The sequence below is a fragment of the Ursus arctos genome, unplaced genomic scaffold (genome assembly GCF_023065955.2).
Source record: "Ursus arctos isolate Adak ecotype North America unplaced genomic scaffold, UrsArc2.0 scaffold_19, whole genome shotgun sequence".
NCBI classification, from domain to species: Eukaryota; Metazoa; Chordata; class Mammalia; order Carnivora; family Ursidae; genus Ursus; species Ursus arctos.
Genome location: NW_026622863.1, coordinates 50,895,514 through 50,915,415, shown reverse-complemented (window position 1 = coordinate 50,915,415; position 19,902 = coordinate 50,895,514). Strand labels below are relative to the sequence as shown.

The following is a 19,902-nucleotide window of genomic DNA, read 5'->3' as shown; positions in this document are numbered from 1 at the left end:
ATGGCGAGCGTGGTGGTGAAGACAATCTGGCAGTCTAAAGAGATCCATGAGGCCGGGGACCCCCCTGCGGGGGTCGAGAGCCGCTCCCAGCTGGTCCCTGAGGCTCCTGGGGGTGTGACCACCCCAGCCAAGGGGATCACGAAGAAAAAGAAGGCCGTGTCGTTCCACGGGTGGGTTTGTCGCACCCTGTCAGGGACGGTCCTAGCGCCCAGCACAGCCTCCAACAGAGCACGAGTCCCACCGTGGGTGCTTGGAGGAAGGGGAGGGGGAGGAGGGTGGGGCAGGGGAGAGGCAGACAAGAGGGTGGTGGCAGTGTGTGGGAGGAAGAGAGGAAGAAGGTAGTGGGGATGAAGGGAGGAAGGAAAAGTTCAGTGGGGAAGGACAAACTCAGGAGAAGGAGGGAGGACTAATGGGGGGGGAGGAAGTAGGCTGAGGGGATGGAGAAGGAAGAAAAAATCCAGCAGCGGGGACAGAGGAGGAAGAAGAAAGTGAGTGACGAGGCTGGAGTCAGAGAGAGCAGGGGGTGTGGAGATAGGGAGGCAGGAGGGGCCGTATCCACTGGGGCTGCACCTTGAACCCCTTGCCTGCTTCTCCTCCCCAGGGTGGAACCTAGGATGTCCCACGAGCCGATGCACTGGTGCCTGAACCTCAAACGGTCCTCGGCCTGCACCAATGTGTCACTGCTCAACCTGGCTGCCATGGAGCCCACGGACTCCTCGGGGACAGACTCAACCACGGAAGACAGTGGCCCGCTTGCGCTGCCGGTGCCCCCTGCCTCCCCCACCCCACCCTGGGCTTCAGATGACCCAGATATCACGGAAATACTGGTGAGGGGCCCTGGCTAGGGAAGATGAGGGTCTTCACCCTGGTGGTAGGCAAATACTGAGGATGGGGGGAGGGGTGTCTTCTTGACTTGGAATGAGATGGTTCTGGTGACCCTCAAGGCCCAGAGGAACTGCCTCCTCCTCCCCGAATGGCCAGCCGTGACTCCATTCCATCCTGGGTGGCATGATGCTTGCTGCCTAGGAATTGGTCTTTTAGTTCAGCCACTCACTTCCACATGTCCTGGGTGAGGCTAGAGCCATATATAGGAGTCAGGCCAGGTTCCCGAACTTGGGGAGCTCTCCTGGTCTGGTGGGGGTGAGACAGCCAGGGGTGATAAATTTCCATAATGGAGGGAACACTGGGTATCCCAGAGAAGGGCCACTCAAACCAGGCTGGGAAGATGAGAGAATGCTTCCTGGAGGAGGCAGTGTTGGACCTGGGCTTCGACGGTAGAGTAGGAGTTCTCTGAGGGGATCACCTAAGCATCTGAGGCAAAGCTGGGAGGTGAGCAAGATCCAGGGGGAATGTAGAGAATTCCTGGCTAGAGCATGGAGTGCTACGGTTTGATTCTTTAACTTCCCAGCCAACCTCTATCCCGGCCAGGCTTCCGCTGGGCCAGGCCCTGAGCTGGACTGGACTCGGACTCTGAGAATTACACGAATAATAACCATGGTCATAATGATGCTAATAAGATTCAGTAGCATTTACTGAGCACTTTCTATGTTCCAGGAGCCTCGGTTTCCCCATCCGTAACATAGAAATGCATGATTTGTTCTTCCAAGTACGTCTTGAACACCTACGATGCGCCAGGCCCTGGTGTAGGAGCAGGAAATAGAGCAGGACAGAGTTCTGGACGTAACCACACCCACTTCATGAGGTTGTCATGACAATGAAGAGGCTGTAGAATGTTTCCTTCGTGTAGAAGGTTTCTTTAGCACCGTGGCCGGCTGTGAGCCCAGAAGAAGTGTTAGGTTTTGTTATGATTTATCCCCATTTCATGGATGAAGATATTGAGGCCTAAAAAAGGTTAAATAGCACAGCCAAGGTCACACAGCTTATAAGGAGTGCAGGCAGTCTTAGGAGTTGGGGGGTAACTTGGGTGCATTTGGGGGACAGCCGAGGTTCCTGTGGGAGCCCTGAAGAGGGTGGCCTTGGCCCAGTTGGCCATGCCCACGGGAGGCTTTCCAGAAAAGGCAACACATAAGCTGGATCTTGAAGATAAGGAAGGCGTTCCCCAAGCAGAAGACAGGGAATGGCGTTCCAGCTAGCTGGAACTGGAAGTGCAAAAGGACAGGGGTTTAAAAGAGGCCGGAGAAGGGGAGTAACTACAAACTGGTCTCTGAGACTGGAGTGTGGTATGTGAGAGAGATGAGGCTGGAGTCGGGAAGGCAGAGGCCACACAGGCTGAGAAATGTGGGTGCACATCTGAGGCCAATGGGGAGCCATTGAGGGTTCCTGGGTAGTGGAGAGGAACCATTCAGGAGTTTGGACTGAGCACCCATTTACTGAGCACCCACTGTGTTCTAGGCACTGTGCTACATCCCTGTGGTGGGGGTCTCCTTTTCTTCCCTTAGAAGTTCTGTCAGGGAACTGGTATAATTACCAGTTTGAAGATGAAAACAAAAATAACACTCCAGAGAGGTGGAGTGACCTTTGCAAGGAAGGAGAGCCTGTAAGAGACAGGGCCTTTGTGATGTGAGAGCAAAGGTCCTTTCTTTCCTTAGAAGAGTCTTCTGCAGCTGGTGTGGGGATGTTTGGAAGGCGGAGGCTGGAGGCAGGGAGGCGGGACAGGAGGCTGGGCTAGGGTCCAGGATGGAATGGCCAGATGGAGAGATGGGAACAGGGCAGAGAGACATCTCCCTTGGCCAGAACAGTGTCCTCCCTCTCTGCGAGCATTGCTCACACAGTACCTGCAGAGCTCTGCCTCCCACCAGAGTTGTTTCTGAGTCACATTCCCCAGCAGATCGTGACACCCAGGGGAGAGCTCGCTGTGGGGCTGGAAGGATGCATCAGCCTCCCGGGGCGGGGGGGGGGGGTGTTGAGGTTCCTTCTCTGTGAAAAGGAAAAGTAACGATGGCCAATACCCAGGGGTATGTGCAGAGCAGGGAGAGTGTGGACAGCAAGAGCACATCCTGGCACTCAGCACCTGAGCCACATCAGGAGAGATGCTGGAAACAGGCAGAGAGAAGGGGGCGGAAACTCAGCGAGAGGGGGGCAGAGATCCAGGGAGATGTGGGACAGAGAACTAGAGAGAGGGAAGAGAAATGGATGTCTGGGGACCGTGGTTGAGATGACAAGTCCCAGACTGGATGGAGAACAGCAGAACACAAGGCAGACAGCTTTGGCTCCTGTCGTAAGCTCTGACACCTTTATGAAGCCAGAGGAGGAGCTGAGATGGTGGTATTGCTTTTTGAGAAGGTCAGTGAATCAAGGTAAAGATGCACAGGGCAGGGCTTTTGACTTCTGCTCGGGACTTGTCTTGCTGTCCGTAGAATTCCTGGAGGCTGCTGTGAGATCTTGGTACTAAGCCCCTTCCTGGACATTTCTGCCCACTGCTATTTTTGACAACACTGACACTAATCACTGAGCTTGCCTTATCGATCATACCATCTCGTTGAGCCTTTCTCACTGCCACCTGAGCCAAGGTATCATCATTCCCGTTTTATGAGGAAGGAAACTGAAGCAGGCTCAGAGTGGGGGGTTAGATGGCTGAGTTGCAGCCTACGGGTGGCCAAGGAGGGATTTGTCCCCATCTCTGACTCCCCCCCTCACCATCATGCCTTTCACTTCTCAGCCAGGGCTGACAGGCTCTGCCTTCATCACCCCCTGATCTGCTCTCAGTGAAGCTGAAACTCACCTCCAGGGACCCAAACTGCCCCTTCTCAAGAAGTATTGACCAAGAGCCTTTCTGAGCAGTGTTCCTCCGAACAGCAGCCCTGGGGGGTCACTCTAAACCCCAACTCCATGTGACAGGGAGGGTAACAGGTGCAGAGAGGTGAAGCCCCCTCCCTGAGGTCGTACAACTACTAAGTGGGAGAACTGAGTTGACCCCAGGACCTGCTTTCCTTGTTTCCCAGAATGGCTACAGGAAGCCCAAGACCTTCTGGGTCTTCAGTTAAAAATACCACTTTGTGTATTGGTTAGCTATCGCCGTGAAAAAAATTATCCCCAAACTTCAAACGACCAACCTGGGAGGCAAGAATCCTACCACTGAACCACCAATGCTAACCAGCCAACCTGGAATGGTTTAGCTGAGTGGTTCTGCCTCATGTTCAGGATCCCTCATGAGGTTGGAGCCAAACTTTCAGTAGGGGCTGCAGCCATCTGAAGGCTTGACTGGGGCTGGAGGTTGCACATCCACATTCACACGGCTCTTAGAGGGAGACTCATTTCCTCCCCATGAGTGGCTGCTTATGACATGGCAGTTACTCCCCAGAGCAAGAGAGGGCAGGCAGGAAGCCACGGTTCCTCTTATGAACTCGTCTCTTAAATCACACACCATCACTTCTGCCTGATTCTGTTTACTAGGTGGGAGAGTCACTAAGTTCAGCTCACACTCAAGTGAGGCGGATACGGCTCCTCATATGAAAGGGGTGTCAAAGAATTTGTGGACATATTTCAAAACACGAGATTTTGTGGGGCTTTATTTGTACAAGCCAGTCATCGGGATGAGGAAGTTCCCTTCTATTTCAGGTTGATGAGTGTTTTTATTATGGAACGGTGTCAGATTTTGTCAAATACTTTTCCTGTCAATTGACACGACTGTGTGTGTTTTCTCCTTTTATTCTATTGTTATGATATATTACATTGATTTTCATATGGATTTTAAAATTAATTTTCATATGTTAACCAAACTTGCATTCATAAGATAAATCCTACTTGGTCATGGTGTAAATTCTTGTTTTTAGGCTGCGGGATTTGGCTTGCTAGTCTTTTGTTGAGGATTTTGTGACTGTATTCAGAAGGGATATTGGGTTCTAGTTTTATTTTCTTGGAATGTCTTTGGTTCTGGTACTAGGGTAACACTGGCCACATAGAATGAGTTAGAAACTGCTCCCTCCTCTTCTATTTTTGTTTCTGAAGAGTTGGAGTTGCAGTGGTAGCAATTCTTTCCTAAATGACTGGTAGAATTCACTAGTGAAGCTGTCTGGTACTGAGATTTTCTGTGTTGGAACTAACTCAATTTCTTTACTTCTTAAGGGTCTGTTTGGATGTCCTATTTCTTTTTGAATCACTTTTGATAGTTTGTTTCTAGGAATTTCCCTGTTTCATCAAAATAATCAAGTTTGATGGCATACAAGTGTTTATAGTATTCTCTTTTTTAAAAAAAATATTTTGGAGTGCCTGGGTGGCTCAGTTGGCTAAGCATCCAACTCTTTGATTTTGGCTCAGGTCATGATCTCAGGGTCATGTGATCGAGCCCCATGTCGGGCTCCACACTCAAGCAGAGTCTGCTTGTCCCTCTCTCTCTGCTCCTGCCCCCACCAGCATTCTCTCTCTCTCTCTCTCTAAAATACAAAGAGAGAGAGAGAGGTAAAATAATATTTTATTTTTAAGCAATCTCTATACCCGATGTGGGGCTCGAACTCATAACCCCGAGATCAAGAGTTGCACACTCCACTGACTGAGCCAGCCAGGCACCCTGTTCATAGTATTCTCTTATAGTCCTTTGTCTTTCCCTAAGCTTCATAGCAATGTCCCCTCTTTCCTTCCTGATTTTAGTAATTTGAGTCTTCTCTTCCATGGTCAGTCTTGCTATAGATCTGTCAATTGTGCTGATCTTTTCAAAAAAACAACTTCCAGTTTTGTTGACTTCAGCTATTCTCGATTTTGATGTTTCTGCACTCCAGTCTTTATTGCTTCCTTCTGCTAGCTTTGGGTTTGTCTTGCTCTTCTTTTTCTAGTTTCTTAAGAAGGAAAGCTAGGTTATTGACTCTGAGTTCTTTCTTCTTTTCTGAAGGTGTTTAGAGCTCTAAATTTCCCTCAAAGTACTGCTTTCACTGCATCCCATAAGTTTTTGGATGTTGTGTTTTCACTTTCCTCCACCCCAAAGTGTTTTATATTTTTCTTTGGTTTTTCTACTTATTGGTTGTTTTATGAGTGTGCCTAATTTCCATAGATTTGTTAGTTCCCCAAATTTCTTTCTGTGTTGACTTTTTTTAAAATTTGTTTTTTAAAGAGAGAGAGAGAGCAGGGGGAGTGGCAAAGGGAGAGGGAGAGAGAGCATCTTTTTAAAAAAGATTTATTTGAGAGAGCAAGCCTGTGCACATGTGCACATTGGGGGAGGGGCAAAGGGAGAGAATCTTCAAGCAGACTCCCCATTGATTGCAGAGCCTGATGCAGGGCTCATTCTCACCATCCATGAGATCATGATCTGAGCCAAAATCAAGAGTGGACACATAACTGACTGAGCCACTCAGGAGCCCCTTTTTCATGCATTTTAAAGCTCTGGTGCATATATATTTACAACAGTTATATCTTCTCAATTACTTGACTCTTACAAGTTTTGGCAGTTGTTTCATTGTTTTTATGAAGGGGTGGAATTTTGGGGTTCCACTATTTTACCTATGTCACCTTAAATACCGTACTTCTTTTCACACCTGTTCTCCAGAGCAATCATTCCAGAAATGTGATGTTGCCCATATCTTACAATGGAGGAAACTGTCGTCTCTTTTCTGTTTGTGAATTAATTCAGCAACTGTGAAGGAAACCAAAGTAACTGGCTTAAGTAAGATAGTTTATTTCTCACATAAAGGTCTCAACAAGGACAGCAGGCTTGCTCTTCAAATGCAGCAGGTTACAGGGTCCTGTGTTCTGGGGGTTCAGATATTAAGTCACAAGTTTGGCTGCCATAACAAAAAGATACAAAATAGCACTGGTTAAGCTAGATGGAAAATGTTCTGTCTCACTTGTAAGTCTTCATAAGTGATTGGAATTTGAGTACACGGGCTCACAGGGTTGGGGATTCAGGCTTCCATCTTATTGCGTGCTCCAACTGGTCCAAGATGGTTGCACAGCCTTTAGCCATCAACTTTGCATTTCAGCCAGTAAGAAGAGAGAAAGGGGGACGTGTCCCCTCTTCTCCTTTAATAAAGGCATTACTTAGAAATTGCCTACATCGTTGCTGCTCACATCCCATTGGCCAATACTTTGTCATATGGCCACACCTACTTGCAAGGGAGTCTGGGAAATGTAGTCTTTGGCTGGACAGTCACGTACCAGGCTAACTCCTCTGTAAACGTGAAAGAGCAGAGAGGATCCTGCCACAGGCAGCCCTCTTGAGCCACAGTTTGCTTGGCATGAGTCACAAAGCATGTGTTTTAACAGTTTATCTTATTTATGTGTGTGGATCCCAGGGGCATTTATCTCTGTTTGGTTGAGACCATCCTTCTCCCATGTGTCTAAGTGCTCCCCCAAGCCCCCACTCCCTCCTAGATCCTACTTATTTTCCTTCCATTCCACCAAGCAGAAAATGAGTCCATCCCCCAGTTTTACGGAGCAGGAATACCAAGAATCAAAGAGGTGAAGCCCTGGCCCAAGGTCACACAGCCATTCCAGGGCAGAATCGAGGTGTAAACCTGGCCTCCTCCCAGTTCTTGACCTTTTGCTTGGGGTTGCGATTTGCTCCCACACACCCACTGACCCACCTTCTCCCATTCTTCCCCAGAGTGGGGTCAACAGCGGATTGGTCCGTGCCAAAGACTCCATCACCAGCTTGAAGGAAAAGACCACTAGGGTTAACCAGCACGTGCAGACGCTGCAGGTGGGGGGACCCTCCCCAATACCTCCTCTTCCTCCATAGCCATGTTCCGCTCTTACAGCTCTCCTCCAACCCAGTGTACCCACCACCCAGGTTGGGACAGTTGAGGCTCAGAAGGGAAAGGGACCTTCCCCAGGCCCAGCCTCTCCTCCCCAGGGGGTATTCCCTATGGCCCTGGCTAACCTCTCCTCCCTTCCGTGCTCCAGAGTGAGTGTTCTGTGCTGAGTGAGAATCTAGAAAGAAGGCGGCAAGAAGCGGAAGAACTGGAAGGGTACTGTAGTCAACTGAAGGTGAGCAGCTAGGGGGCAAGAGTAGGGTGGGGAGTAGGGAGGGGAAGTAGGAAGAGGTGAGGGTGGGAAGAAATGTGAGGAGGCATGGAGTCATAGACAGGAACAAGGTGGAAGTGGACAAGTAGCCTGGGAGGGGGTCTAAGGAGGAAGCCATCCCTTGGGTCAAGGGAACCAGGCAGATAAGGGGCAGACCAGTGAGCAGAAGGCAGGCTTCCGGGAAGAAGTGGGTGTGTCTTGTCTGAGGGATTGTATATGAAACTAGCGAGGGTAGGGGTTGGGAGGCAGAACTGGAATGGGAAGGCAGGGCCCCCGCCCTGGTGTCCTGACCCAGGAGAACTGCCGGAAGGTGACCCGGTCGGTGGAAGATGCTGAAATAAAAACCAACGTCCTGAAGCAGAACTCTGCCCTGCTGGAGGTGAGGGGGGGATTTGGAGAAGAGGATCAGATGCATGAGGTACTTGAGGTAGACTTCGGGTGGGACTTCCCACCCTGCCACCCCCACCACCACACTTGCCCCTTCACGATGACCTCCATGCACAGTCACATTCCGTGAGGGATTCGTGTTGGACTTTGAGCAGGAATGCCTGTCCTGCCCACATTCCCACTGACGTCCCAGCAAAATGTTCGAAAAGCTTCGATTGTCCCTCCTAAACAGGAGGGTCTGGAATTTGACACCACGGAGAACTGGAGTGGGGGTGGAGGGCTGGATGGAGACATGGAGGCAAGGAATTCGGAGGTGAAAAGGAGTCCTCCAGCCAGGCTTCAAATGGGACAAGCCCCCCTAGTCACAGCAGTCGAGAGTCCATTTAGACTTGAACCGGGACTTCCTGATATTCTATTCCACATCCAAATACTTTCCAATCTTGGGGATTCAATGGGCAGCTTTGGGGGTGGAGGTGGCTGGGGGAGGCAAGGGGCTGGACACTGTAACCCTGCCTTCCTCTCCTGCCCAGGAGAAGCTGCGCTACCTCCAGCGGCAACTGCAGGATGAGACACCGCGGAGACAAGAGGCTGAGCTGCAAGAGCTGGAGCAGAAGCTGGACGCCGGCCTCTCTCGGCACAGCTTGGGCCCCACCACCCAGTCCCCTGGCTGCTGTGGCCCTCCAGGGAACCCCGACGAACCCCCACGACCGCGCAGCATGGCCCCAGGCGGCTGGGGTATGGGGCCCAGGGCAGGGGAAGGCCCCATCGTAAGCGAACAGGAGATGCAGAAGGTCTCTGCTGGCCTTGAGGAGCTGAGGCGAGTGGGACAGGGGGGCGGGGCGGCACGAAGCCTCAAGGAGCTAAAATGGGTGGGCCTGAGGGTGGAACCTCGAAGATCTTAGGGGACAGGGCCTACACAGTGGAGCCGCAAAGAGCTAGGAGGGAGTGCGTTGTGAATGGTGACCTGGAAAGGCTGGACTGAGTTTGAGTATAGGGTTGGCAGAAGGGAGGTCTGGTGAAACTAGGGTGGGCAGGTTTGGGTAGGGGACAGGTCCTCGGAGGTTCCAACTTCAAGGAAACAAAGTTGGGGTGAGCGGTGCCTTAAAGAAGCAATGTCTGGCGGAACTGATGTGGGGCTGGGGGGCAGGACCAGGGAAGGGCCAGGATACCCGATAAGGGGATAGAGACAGGGTTCTGTAGGACATGGGAGGATTACAAGAAATGGACAGGACAGAAGAATTTGGGAGCTGGATGGGTCCAGAGCAATGGGCGGGGCTGCTGGCGACGTGTCCAAACCTGAGCCTTGACCTGATCCTTACCTCTGCCTCTCCAGGAGAGAGGTGTCGTCGTTGACAGCCCGCTGGCATCAGGAGGAGGGGGCAGTGCAGGAGGCCCTGCGGCTGCTCGGGGGCCTGGGCGGCAGGCTGGATGGCTTCCTGGGCCAGTGGGAGCGGGCGCAGCGTGAGCAGGCGCAGGCGGCGCGGGGCCTGCAGGAGCTGCGGGGCCGGGCGGACGAGCTGTGCACAATGTAAGAACCAAGGCGAGTGCGCGGCCAGGGGTGAGGGGCGGGTCCTTGAAGAAAAGGGATGGGCCAATCAGCTGGGGCCTAGCGGTAGAGACCATGGACTGGCAGGAAGAAGCTCTAATTAGAAGGTGGGGGGTGTGCTATACCCAATAAGGACCGAAGGGTGGGGCCAATTAGAAAAGGATCGAGTTCCATACCTTAAAAGGACAAAGGGAGGAGCCAAGTGGCATGGGGAAAGCCAGTTAGAGAACAGGGAGGGGCATTCCAGAACGTAAAACACAAGGGAAGGGCCAATCAGAGCAGAGAGGGGCGGGCGTGGCGGGAGTATTGCAGACTAGATGGCAAAAATGAAGCTGGGCGGATAATGGGTGGAGTGTGGAGACGACTTTATTGATGGAGAGGAGACCTCGCAGCACTGGTTACTCTCACACCTCAGGGTGGAGCGATCAGCGGTGTCTGTGGCTTCACTGAGGAGCGACCTGGAGGGGCTGGGCCCAGTGAAACCTATTCTGGAGGAGCTGGGACGGCAATTTCAGAGCTCTCGAAGAGGGTCTGACCTCTCCATGAGCCTGGATCGGCCGCCCCAAGGCTCTTGTGGCCGCTGTGCCAGGTAAGGGGACGGGGCCTGGCAGGGCCTGGTGCATTCTGGGTCATGTTGAGGACAGAACATTGAAGAAGATGAGGCACTGCCCAAGGCGGGGGAGGCGGAGTTCACTTTGGGAGACAGGAAATCCCCATGCATTTTAGGCCAGGCTAGTCCTGCTGCGTTATGGCAGCCAGATTTTTTCCCCTCCCTACAAGTGAACTCAGTGTCTTGTGGAAAAAAAAATTTGATACATTTCCAGCATCCTGGATTTCCAGTGCATTGTGGGAAGGTTGGGATGTGGTACTTGGTGGGAGGCAGGGTTTCTCAGTACATTGTGGGAAAGGTGAGACCTTGGTGCATTGGAGAACCAAGGGATACCATGCTTGGTCCGTATTGGGAAGTGAGGGACTTCCAGTACAATATGGGATCACGTTTAACTAGTGTATTGTGGGAAATGTGGGTTGGTTTTCTTTTTTTCTTTTTCTCTTTCTTTCTTTCTTTCTTCCTTCCTTTTTTTTTTTTTTTTAACACGAATCGAGGGCTGTCTTGTACCCTGTGGGAGTGGGAATCCCCAGGCATTGTAGGAACTACCCACACTGTGAAAACAAAGAAGACCTAATGCATTGTAGGCTGGCCCCAGTGCATGGTGGGAAGGTCACATAGATGCATAGTGGAGGCAGATCTGGGTAGAGGTGGGGCGGCTGGGTGTGGGGCATCTGGCAATGGAGTCGGTACTAGGCTTCTTACACCTGGTGACTGCTCCTCCCTCAGCCAGGGGCCACAGCTGTCCACAGAGTCCCTGCAGCAGCTGCTGGAGCGAGCACTGACCCCACTAGTGGACGAGGTGAAGCAGAGGGGCCTGGCTCCCGCCTGCCCCAGCTGCCAGAGGCTACACAAGAAGATTCTGGTACCAGGAACCATAGGCCATCATGGCCCACTTTTCTGTCAGGGGAGTGGGAGGGGAGCCCCGGACACACGGATACTGTTGGTGTGTGGCAGGATGGGAAGCAGTAAGCTGTGGGCAGCAGGTGTTGGGGGAAACACTTGGCTCTGATGCATTGGGGTGGGGGGAGGGGCAAGCAGTTTGGTGGTCAGTAAGTCATAAGTCAATCATTATGGAACCCTGGGTGATGGCCTTGGCCCAAAGCACGGTGACATATTGGATCTGGTGTGTTGTGGGGCACAGGAGAAAGACACAGTCTATAGCTTCATGGAATATAAGCCTGATTTTTTTTTTTAAAGGTTTTATTTATTTATTTATTCGACAGAGATAGAAACAGCCAGTGAGAGAGGGAACACAAGCAGGGGGAGTGGGAGAGGAAGAAGCAGGCTCATAGTGGAAGAGCCTGATGTGGGGCTCGATCCCATAACGCCGGGATCACGCCCTGAGCCGAAGGCAGACGCTTAAGCGCTGTGCCACCCAGGCGCCCCAAGCCTGATTTTCTATAGACCTTAAGAAAGGCAATATGGGATCACTGAGGTTGGACAGGGGACCCAGCGAATACAGGTCATTGGAAGCTAATGGATTATGGGAAGTGGAACTATAGCTCTTCTTGAGGCACTGCACCCCAGACTCGCGCCCAGTAGCTGATGGGACTTGAGGCCTGTGTACATTCTGAAACATAGATATCTAAAGTATTATGGGATACTGACCTCATGTATAATGGGGTCCAAGTCTGCAGTGAGTGAGATAGACACTGATGTGGCAGGGCTATAGGACTGATACATGACAGGATATGGCACCTGGGACATTGGTGAATATAAGGAACCAGGGCACTGAAGGCTATTATTGTAACTGAGATGCTGATCTAATAGATAAAGAGAAGTGGGGTCTTATGAATTAGGGGATGTAGAAGTTCACCACATGAGGGGACGCTGGGGCCCAGACACGTATCAAATGCATGATGGTTCATGGGCATCAGGGGACAATATGTTAGGTGCTTAGTGCTTGCTGGGACATAGAAAGACAGTACATTAGGGGACAGACAGTGGGACAGACACAGGGTTAGCACACAGTGGGAATTTGGAAAGCCGGCACATTGTGGGTGCTGGGGTCAGTCTTAGGCCCGAAGTATGATGGGATGCCCTGCAGGAGGAACGTGGGCCCCATGGGCCCCATGCCCCTTGCCCTCCGCGATCCAGCTCCCCCTCCACCCCCAGCCCAGTCCGGCAAGCCCAGCCGCGCCTACACTCCTCTCCCCAGGAGCTGGAGCGCCAGGCCTTGGCCAAACACGTCAGGGCAGAGGCCCTGAGCTCCACCCTTCGGCTGGCCCAAGACGAAGCCTTACGGGCCAAGAACCTGCTGCTGACGGACAAGATGAAGCCGGAGTGAGGACGGAGGCTGAGGGCGTGGGAGGAGGGTGAGGTCTTGGGGAAAGGGCCTGAGTCACCCTCTTCACTCCAGTCCATGGCATCTGGCCTCATCAGCCCCAGCTCCCCACTCTCTGTCGTTACAGGGAGAAGGTGGCCACTGTGGACTATCTACACTTGAAGATGTGCTCCCTCCACGATCAACTCAGCAACCTGCCACTTGAAGGGTCCACGGGGACAATGGGGGGAGGAAGTAGTGGGGGGACTCCCCCAAAACGTGGGGGCCCAACCCCTGAACAATAAATGGCCTCTCATGCTGGCATGAATTCTGTCTCCTTTTTGGTACCAAAAGAGGGCTGGTAAAGCGCGCAAACACCATGCACCAGCCTCTGCTCACTATGACTCGATCCTCAGCCAATGGGGTGTCCTGGTTTCTAGAGAGGTGCTGATAATGGCACAGTTCTTTGAAAAGCCAAGAGGGGGTAGAAATAAGGTTCTGTGGTAGTTTGGGTCTGTCAATCCAAATGTTTTTAGAGTGATTTTTAAAATTTTATACATATACAAAAATATTCATATTATGTATTAAATTATATATTATAGATTATTAAATCTATATATTATATATTAAATTTGTTTAATATTTAAGTAATACATTTAAGTAATCTCTATGCCCAAAGTGGGGCTTAAACTCATGACCCCAAGATCAAGAGGCACATGCTCTTGGGGAACCTGCGTAGTGCACTCAGTTAAGCATCCAACCTTTGGTTTTGGCTCAGGTCATGATCTCAGGGTCATGGGATTGAGCCCTGTTCCAGGCTTCGTGCTCAGCTCAGAATCTGCTTGAGATTCTCTCCCCCTCTCCCTCAGCCCCTCCCACTCATGCTTGCTCTCTCTAAATAAATAAATAAATCTTAAAAAAAAAAAAGTCACATGCTCTACGGACTGCTAAACCAATAAACATATATTCTCTCACACCATTTCTGGATCGGGGATCTGGGACTGGCTTAGCTGGATGGTTTGGGTTCAGGGTCCTCATGAGGCTGCAGTCAGTATATCAGCTGGGGCTGCAGTAATTTGGAGATTTGGCTGTGGCTGGAAGTGGTACTTCCAAAATGGCACCCTCACATGGCTCTTGTTTGGAGGCCTCGGTTCCCTGCTGTCTGTTGGCTGGAGGCCTCAGTTTCTCATGGCAGCTAACTGCCCCGAAAGCAAGCAGTTAAAGAGAGAAGAAGCAGGAAGCTACAGTGCCCTGGATGATCCATTTCTGTAGCTGCGTTCTACCATTTCCCCTTTTTATAGTCATTAGAATTGAGTCACTAAGTCCTAATCATACCCAAGGAGCATGTCAAAGAATTCGTAGACACTTAAAAAAAGATTTTATTTTATGGGGCGCCTGGGTGGCTCAGTCGGTTAAGCATCTGCCTTTGGCTCAGGTCTTGATCTCGGGGTCCTGGGACTGAGTCGCACATTAGGCTCCCTGCTCAGTGGGGAGTCTGCTTCTCCCTCCCCCTCTGCCCCTCCCCCTGCTGGTGCTCTCTCTCACGAGCATGCTCTCTCTCAAATAGATAAAATCTTTTAAAAAATATTTTATTTTTTAAATAATCTCTACACCCATCGTGGGGCTCAAACTTACAACCCCAAGATCAAGAATCCTACATTCCAGTGACTGAGCCAGCCAGGTGCCTCTGCAGACATATTTTGGAGAGCATGTCAATTTTTTAATATTTTAAACATATTTTAAACCACCACAATACTATTTTTAAACTTTTAATTGAAGTATAATATAAACAGAAAAGCTCACAAATTAAAAGTTTATAATGAATTATCATGAAATGGGGCACTTGGGTGGCTCAGTTGGTTGAGTGTTTGCCTTTGGCTCAGGTTATGATCTCAGGGTCCTGGGACTGAGGCTTGTGTCTGGCTCTGCACTCAGTCGGGAGTCTGCTTGAGATTCTTTCCCTCTCCCTCTACCCTTCTCCCGCTCTCTAAAATAAATAAATCTTTTTTTATTTTTTAAAGGTGACCATAAAAAAATCAATTTATTTCTGTATGCCAGTGATAAAAAGTTAAAAAGTGAAAAAAAAATTAAAGGTACTCTTTCTAGGTAACATAAAGCTAAAAAAAATCTAGGAATCTAACAAAAGATATATCATGATGTCTACAGAAAACTAACACATAATTGAGAAAAGTTAAGGACCTCAATAAATGGGGAGTTATATTCATGGTTTATTAAGATATTATTATAAAGATGTTATTTCTCCTCAATTGATTTATAGATTCAACGCCAGCAGATTTGAGATTCATTAATGTGGCTTCATTTGTACCCACAACATGATGGGAACTAGGGAGTCTAAAAACCTTCAGAGAATTAATTATTATTATTTTACAGAGTGCTACAGACTATATGCTTGTATCCACCAAAATTCATATGTTGAAGCCCTAATCCCCAGTGTGATGGCATTTGGAGATGGGGCCATTGGGAGGTTTAGATGAGGTCATAAGGGTGAAACCCTATGATGGGATTAGTACCTTTACTTATTTATTTATTATTTTAAAATTTATTATTGTTATATTTTTATTTATTAAAGCTTCTAATTTTATTTATTTTTTAAAAGATTTTATTTATTTATTTGACAGAGAGACAGCCAGTGAAAGAGGGAACACAAGCAGGGGGAGTGGGAGAGGAAGAAGCAGGCTCCCAGGGGAGGAGCCTGATGCGGGGCTTGATCCCAGGACCCCGGGATCACGCCCTGAGCTGAAGGTAGACGCTCAACGACTGAGCCACCCAGGCGCCTCTAAAGCTTCTAATTTTAAGCAATCTCTATACCCAACTTGGGGCTCAAACCACAACCCTGAGATCAAGAGTCGTGCATTCCTCTGACAGAGCCAGCCAGGTGCCCAGGGATTAGTGCCCTTTTAAGAAGAGACCCAATCTCTCCTCTCTCCCTCTCTCTCTCCCCCCTCACCACATGAGGACGCAGTAAGAAGGCAACCATCCGCAAACCAGGAAGCAGACACCAAATCTGCCAGTAGTTTGATCTTGGACTTCCCAGCCTCCAGAACTGTGAGAAATAAATGTTTATTATTTAAGCTGCCTGGCCTATGGTATTTTGTTATCTCAACCAGAACTGACTAAGATACAGAGGAAGAAATAAGGCCAAAGGGGCGCCTGCCTGGCTCAGTCAGTCGAGCATGTGACTCTTGATCTCATGGTTGTACGTTTGAGACCTATGTTGTGTGTGTAGAGATTAAAAATAAAATCTTAAAAAAATTTTTTTTAAAGAAAGAAGGCCAGAGAGGATGTTATTTACAGAAGGATACGTAGTTCATGAGTGAAAGGACTGTTCCTATTGCAACACATTTGTCTATCCCCAAGCCTCGTCTACCTTCCTCCTAGAGATGATGTATTCTAGAGATTAACTGTACTCCCCTTTTCCACCTGCAAAGACATCACTTCATTAAAGCTAACACGTGTGAACAACTTCATCCCAGAATTCCAGTCAGGGATCTGTTTCCTGAAGCCATTCTTTTTTTTTTTTTTTTTTTTTTGAAGATTTTATTTGTTTGAGAGACAGAGAGAGAGAGTGCATGAGCCAGGGGAGCGGCAGAGAAGCAGACTCCCCGCCGAGCAGGGAGCCCAACTCGGGGCTTGATCTCAGGACCCTGGGATCATGACCTGAGCCGAAGGCAGACGTTCAACAGACTGAGCCACCCAGGCGCCCTCCTGAAGCCACTCTTGATACCAAGAACAACTGTGGCAATCAAGACCAAGCCAACAAACAGCAACCACTTTGAACATCTGGTGTAGGGGCTGGTTGTGTGGGTGATGGAAGACCTGAGGGGCCAAAGGGGGATGGTGAGGGAAGCCAGAGATCAGCATCATCAGAAAGCCACAGCCATTCCTAGGCTGGAAGGACAAATGGAGGAGGTGGTGATGTCCAGGGACCAAGGTCACCTGACGGAAACAGGAACCATAGCAGGTCTGTCTAGTAAGGGCTGTGGCCACTTCAAGAGAAGCACCCTGAAGCAGAGAGGGCGTAGAAGAAATGTCCTGTCATCTCTGTATCACATCAGTCTCTCTCCTGCCAGGGCCTCTCACTGGTTGAAGCCTGCAGAAGCTGGTTGGTATGGAGGGCTGGGGAACAGAGCCTCTAGGGTCACCCTCTGAGGTACAGGACAGATAATGAAAAAGGTGGACCAGATGTCAAACAAGAGCTGGCGTGTGACTGCTTGAGATGCTTACCAGACATCCAAAAGGAGACTCTGAGTAGGCTGCTGAGTCTTTTTTTTTTTTTTTTTTTGGTAAGATTTTGTTTAGTTACTTGAGAGAGAGACAGCATGAGTGGGGAGAAGGGGCAGAAGCAGAGGCAGACTCCCCATGAATGGGGAGCCAGACTCGGGGCTCAATCCCAGGACTCTGGGATCATGACCTGAGCTGAAGGCAGACACTTAACCAACTGAGCTACCCATGCACCCTGGCTGTTGGATCTTGAGTTAAGGAGAGAGGTTGGGATATATAAATCTGGAAACTGTTGACATAGCGGTAGTAGTTAAATAAAACTATTGGGGGGAAAAATCAATCTACATTTTTAAAAAAAAGAAAGACAACAAAAACCTCAGCCCTGGAACACTCCAAAATTCAGAAGCCTGGAATAAGTGGAAAAACTCTCAGTGAAGACTGAGAAGGAGTAACTAGTGAAGCAGGAAGACAGCCCAAAGGTAGTGTCCTGGCAGCCAGTGAAGAAAATTATCAGGGGCACCTGGCTGGCTCAGTTGGTCAAGTGTCTGGCTCTTGATTTCTGCTCAGGTCATGGTCTCATGAGTCATGAGTTCGAGCCCCAGGTCTGGCTCCTTGCTTAGTGGGGAGTCTGCTTGAGATTCTTTCTCACCCTCTGCCCCTCCCCCCCTGAGCTCACTCTCTCTCTCTCTTTCAAATAAATAAAAATCTTTTAAATATTTAAAAAAGAGAGTTATCATTAAGGAAAGAGCAATCAAATACTTCTGCAGGTCAGCTAAGATGAGCACCGAGAAGCCACTCATAGGATTGAGCAACAAAAGTAGTTTCAGTGGAGCGGTGGTGGGAAAAGCCTGGCAGAGTAGAGCGTTCGTATGAAACCTTTCCTGAGCAGAAATGGTGTAAAGCATAGAAGCACTTAGCATTTCATAAGAGTGAAAACCCTCTTCGGATGTCTTTTAATTAGTGTCCGTCCGTAGGTACCAATGTGGGTCTCTGGTAAAAGTGAAGTCGTGTAAAATGAACTTTTGGATTGGGCGGGGGGGGGGGGGGACCTGTGTTTTTGTTTTGTTTTGTTTTAAAGTTTTATTTTTAAGTAACCTCTACACCCAATGTGGGGCTCAAACTCATAACCCCGAGATCAAGAATTGCACGCTCTACTGACTGAGCCAGCCAGGCACCCCAGGAAATCTGTGTTTAAGAAAGGATGGGGGGGGGCAAAGATTTAGAGATGATAGGTATAGATCACTCTTTTGATGACCTTTGCCACAAAGGGGAGTGGAGAAATGAGTTGGTAGCCAGTGTGGAAAAGTAGGACAGAAAAAGTTCAAGATTCTCAGATTTATCTGTGTCCAACTAGACGCCCCCATTGTAAGTCTCAGGATCCCACTCTTTCCCATTCAATGCCCAAACCTTTCTATTAGAGACTTGGACAGGCTTTAAGTACGAGGGACTACATCATTCTGCAACCCACACAGTTACAATCTGTGTTGGATTTTCGGCAATGCTAACCTTGTGTTTACAAGAAATATAAAATTTTATTGGGGTTTCCATAGAAGGTATCTGATTTCTCTGAGTGTGACTGGAGCTGAGAGTTTAAAGACCTGAGCTTAGAATGTTCATTCAGTAAGCACGCTGGGGCACTCAGAAGAAGCCACTGAACACTGATATCCTTGTGGCCATTATTAATACCATAATGATCAACTGAAGCAGCCATTTGATCTCCCAAGTACTCACTCCAGTTGGAACTTCATCAAAGTCAACCCTGGTGATAATATATGATTAACCACGATGCCACTGCATACCATGGATCACTAGCGTCTCATTTCTCATTGGCAAGGAGCTCATCACTGCGTCCAGCCCCTAAAGAACAATGAAACCATCCCTCAAGCCCTACCTTTGAGAATCTGCTTCCTGTTGCAAATACTGGTGCCAGTCAAGGTATACTCGGGAGACAGAAATCACACCAGTGATTGTAACAGAGCTGATTTCATAGAAATAAATGTTACTTAGGTATAAAAGATTAATAACTGAAAGGCAACAGGAGAACCCAATGGTATCATGGTAGTAGTAACTACATGAAGCAGCTACTGCCCCTGAGACAGAAAAAAACAAAGGATAAAATTTAGAATTATTGAACTAAAGACTTGGATGAGGGGTCCGCTGGCGATGAAGCTCAGAGATTGAGGAGGGGGCACTGCTCGGCTGGTACAGGCGGGTCTGAGTTCAGAGGACCACCAGGGGCTGGGACCTTCTCGGGAAGCATGCTGGCGAAATGGTGTTGGTCTCTGAGGGTGCCCAAGAATTGGGAAAACTGCAAACTCTATCCAGCAGCTGCTACAGGAAGGAACTGCCTCACCCCGGGGATGAACTAGCTGTGCTGGGTAATGCTGATGCTGATGGGAACAGCAAGGGACAGGAAAGAAGCAGAGAGCAAACAGGAAGGAGCACCATCCCTTCTGCTTCCTCCAGGCTTCCACAGTCTCTTGGGCGCCCCCTATCGGCAGACGCCAACACAGCCGTGGGCAAAGCTGTAGTGTGGTTAGCAGAGTGGCCATCCCAGATGCACAAAGCTCAGAACCGGGGAATGGATTTGAAGCCAAGAGATAATAGCTTAGTAATTGGCACACATAACAGTGGTGTGTGCCAAGGACCAGTGACTATGAGTAATCCATTTCCATACCCCTAAGGCCCAAATATACTTTTAAAAGAGTACTTGATGCATGACGGACTAATTGTTTTCCTGGATAGCTAGTCTGAATGTTATACTGCTGTGAATTCTATCCAAATGATACCGTGGTTTTAGTGCACGTTCAATCAAAATTCCAATGAGATTATTTTTAAAGGATTTGACCCAATTATTCTAAAGGTCTTCTGAAGAAATAGATGAGAGAAGCAAAAATTTTATTTTCTATAGAAGAGTAATAAGATGGGTCTAAAGCCAATATA

General features: G+C 49.2%; 1 protein-coding gene across 1 annotated transcript; it reads left to right on the top strand.

Moving 5' to 3' along the window:
- On the top strand, positions 1–13,022 carry TSKS (testis specific serine kinase substrate). Its single transcript, XM_026481799.2, has 11 exons — positions 1–170; positions 602–827; positions 7,493–7,588; positions 7,792–7,875; positions 8,207–8,290; positions 8,829–9,115; positions 9,632–9,826; positions 10,260–10,433; positions 11,181–11,316; positions 12,613–12,737; positions 12,866–13,022. The coding sequence occupies exons 1-11, from the start codon at positions 1–3 to the stop codon at positions 13,020–13,022; spliced, it is 1,734 nt and encodes a 577-aa protein (XP_026337584.2).
- The last annotated feature ends 6,880 nt before the right edge of the window (positions 13,023–19,902 follow it).